Raw genomic sequence first — 2,980 nt, forward strand, 5'->3', positions numbered from 1 at the left:
AAATCGTGATAAAGCATCATGTAGGCCTATGTGGTATGAACCAAGTGAGTAACTGCTGATATTAACTGTGTTCAGATCACACTGTGTGCAGATCTGTTAACCACACGAAACACTTTCAGCCCAACCACCTTTCCACCTTCACCGATAACTAGAGCTCATTATTTCCTGCATTGAGCCCCAGACTCATTTTCCACCATGCATCTGCAGAAAGGGACTTTTCTTGCATCGCTCTGCACTTAAGAACATGGGGCATCTTCTTGAGAAGATGCAACCTGAAATTGCATATGCATATGGGGGTCCTAATGAGGGTCCTTCATGAATGCAAAGACATTTTCAATGCTTTCGATGGAAAAGAAAGAAAGAAAAAATATGACAAACTCAAAACGACTTAATTTCATAGGTTAACTTTGTCAGCGATTTAGACTAGATTCACAGAATTGGGGAAGGGTACAACAGGAAGTACTACCTCTGCAGACCACATCACGGTTTTCCCCGGTGCATGTGATGTCACTTGTTCCCCGTTGGCCAGAACCCCTATAGGTTTGTATAGTGGAAAGTACAATCTCACCCCTATATAAAGCGGATAACATCAGTGAGATTATCATCTTCGAGACGATTAGCCGCTGATAAAGAAACCAGCACATCAAGATCTGATCATCGACCGACCACAGATTAGACATGAGGCCGCACTGCATCTTCATCGCCTGTCTTGTGCTCTTCGCCTGCTGCTCATTGGCTCGCAGTCAATGTGAGTCTTTTTCTCATTTTTTGAATGACTAGATAAACAATAGATTCACAGTGTTATGCATGTTTGTGAAGTATTATCTTGATTTATAATTTTTTGCAATATCAATTTAATGTTTTTTCTTTCATCTCTATTTCTTCCTGCAGTCAGCCAAGGTCCCGATAAGTGCTGCTTTTCTTTTTCCAACATAAAAATCCCAATAAAGCAGGTTGAGAGTTATCATGTCACACATTATGAGTGTCACAGGGATGGTATCATGTAAGTATTTTTACTTTTAATTGAATTCAAATGAATAGCTATTGTAAATACTTTGTGAAATCATTAACCTTCTTCTCTTTGAAAATCCAGTGTCATCACAAAAGATCATAAGGAGATCTGTGCCAGCCCCTCGGAGAGATGGGTTAAGAGACTGATGAATTTGGTGGACAAAACATTAAATGACGGCATGTCAGACTGAGATGTGAACGCTCTTCTCTTTTCAAACTATTGCTTTAACAACAAACTGTTTGTACGTTAAAAAATGCTCCTTAACAATACTTTTAATCAGTTATGAAGATTGTGATATATATTCAAACTTTTAAGCTAAAAATTTGGTCTGAATCTGTTTGATTTGTAACATTACTCTACACAAATAAAGAATATTGAGAAACACTGGATTTTTGTCTTCTTTTTTTTTTTGAAGAAAAAAATATTTTACTGATAAAAATATTAAATTAAACTATAGTTTAATAATATCAATAATCATACCTGCAATGTGAATATTGATAGTAGTAATAATGTGTAATAGTCTGTATTGTAATTTTACTGCACTGTAAAATATATTAAAATGCACTTGATCTAATCCTTAAAAATTACTTGGATTCAATCATATCGAATAATAGAGCAAAAATGTATTTTGGTATAATTACTCGGGCTTATTTACTTAACTAGTTCTATTGTAGAGATCCAATAAATAACTATTGAGAAGAGAGTAATTCATAAAAACAGCACTATAAAAAAGTTGGTACAGATGCGTTATGAATATTTTTGTGTTAATTAAATGATGCACATGTTTTGTTACCTGAATAGCGCATAGGTTAATTTATATAACACAAAAATATCATTCAAAATTAGACTTAAATTGATCTGTACCACTTTTTTTTTATGTTGCCGTTTTTAATGAAAAAAAAAAATATATATGTATATATGAAGAGTTCAGATGCAAAAGCCTCTAAGTGCCAGCTGAAATTTTCTTCTAGAATGATCATTTTTATCAAGCTTGTATATTTAAGTTCAGTAATTTCACTTTAATGACAATTAATAAGTAATCTTCATTGCCATTTAAGTGAAATTACTGAACTTAAATATATGAGCTTCATAAAAATGATCATTCTAGAAGAAAATTTCAGATGGCACTCAGAGGCACTAATTATATTTGGCACTTATAAATATATATATATATATATATATATATATAGTGTATTTTACCACTTTCTACAGTATATATTACAATATTTTAATTATCTTTTAAAATTATATATATTATTTATAATATATATTAACAATAATATATACATTATTTTTTGAGGATCTGTGAGATGTGATGTGAGGGTGGTTTAGTTTCCTTTACCTTCGATTTAACTACTGTTGTAAAGAACTATCCCACTGTCAGAATTTGACAAAATCATGTTACCATATTACACTGTCTTTTGCAGGCAAATCTTGCCATGGGCCCTAAAATTATTTGATACATGCCTTAATATTAATGTGCTTCTCTCTGCTATGGAAATGCCAATGCCAGAATTCATTCTTGAATACAATTTTTGTAATATTCTCTTGGCAGTGTTCCATTACCTTTAAACGTATTAAACATGAAACAGCTGAAGCAAATGTATTCACATGTGTTGTAGTTTACTAAAAAATACATCTGTCCACTGCACTGGAGATCATGCAATAATTGTTGTTGTTTTTATTATTATTATTATTATTAATTCTAAGACTTACTGCAAATTTTTTGTTAACCTAAACCACTCTATTTTGTGGAAACATAGCAATAAGGAGCAATTTCAAATAATATTATATTATATTATAATATATAGGTATTTAAATTATAGACACAAATACACAAGTGTGTGTTGTATGTGAACATGCATGTGTGTGTGAGAGAGACGAGAGTGTGTGATATGGATAGTTACTACTTCATGTAAACTAAATAAGATAAAGCAAGAAATCTGGATTAAACAAACATAAGTTTCT

The 2,980-nt window shown here is 31.9% G+C and overlaps 1 protein-coding gene across 1 annotated transcript; it reads left to right on the forward strand.

Annotated features, from left to right (window-relative positions):
- The first annotated feature begins 400 nt into the window (after positions 1-400).
- Positions 401-1,396, forward strand: LOC307168350 (C-C motif chemokine 8-like). The gene is made up of 3 exons (XM_079888216.1): positions 401-748; positions 892-1,003; positions 1,094-1,396. Exons 1-3 carry the CDS (start codon positions 679-681, stop codon positions 1,200-1,202), a joined length of 291 nt encoding a protein of 96 aa, XP_079744342.1. The 5' UTR covers positions 401-678; the 3' UTR covers positions 1,203-1,396.
- Positions 1,397-2,980: the final 1,584 nt, after the last annotated feature.

Source organism: Squalius cephalus (genome assembly GCF_949319135.1).
Source record: "Squalius cephalus genome assembly, chromosome: 12".
Taxonomy (NCBI): Eukaryota; Metazoa; Chordata; class Actinopteri; order Cypriniformes; family Leuciscidae; genus Squalius; species Squalius cephalus.

Excerpts from the sequence above, each read along its gene's own strand:
- LOC307168350 (XM_079888216.1), top strand. The coding sequence starts at position 679 with ATGAGGCCGCACTGCATCTTCATCGCCTGTCTTGTGCTCTTCGCCTGC. Across the intron at positions 749-891 it reads CTCATTGGCTCGCAGTCAAT|TCAGCCAAGGTCCCGATAAG; the intron begins GTGAGTCTTTTT and ends TTCTTCCTGCAG. Across the intron at positions 1,004-1,093 it reads TGTCACAGGGATGGTATCAT|TGTCATCACAAAAGATCATA; the intron begins GTAAGTATTTTT and ends TTGAAAATCCAG.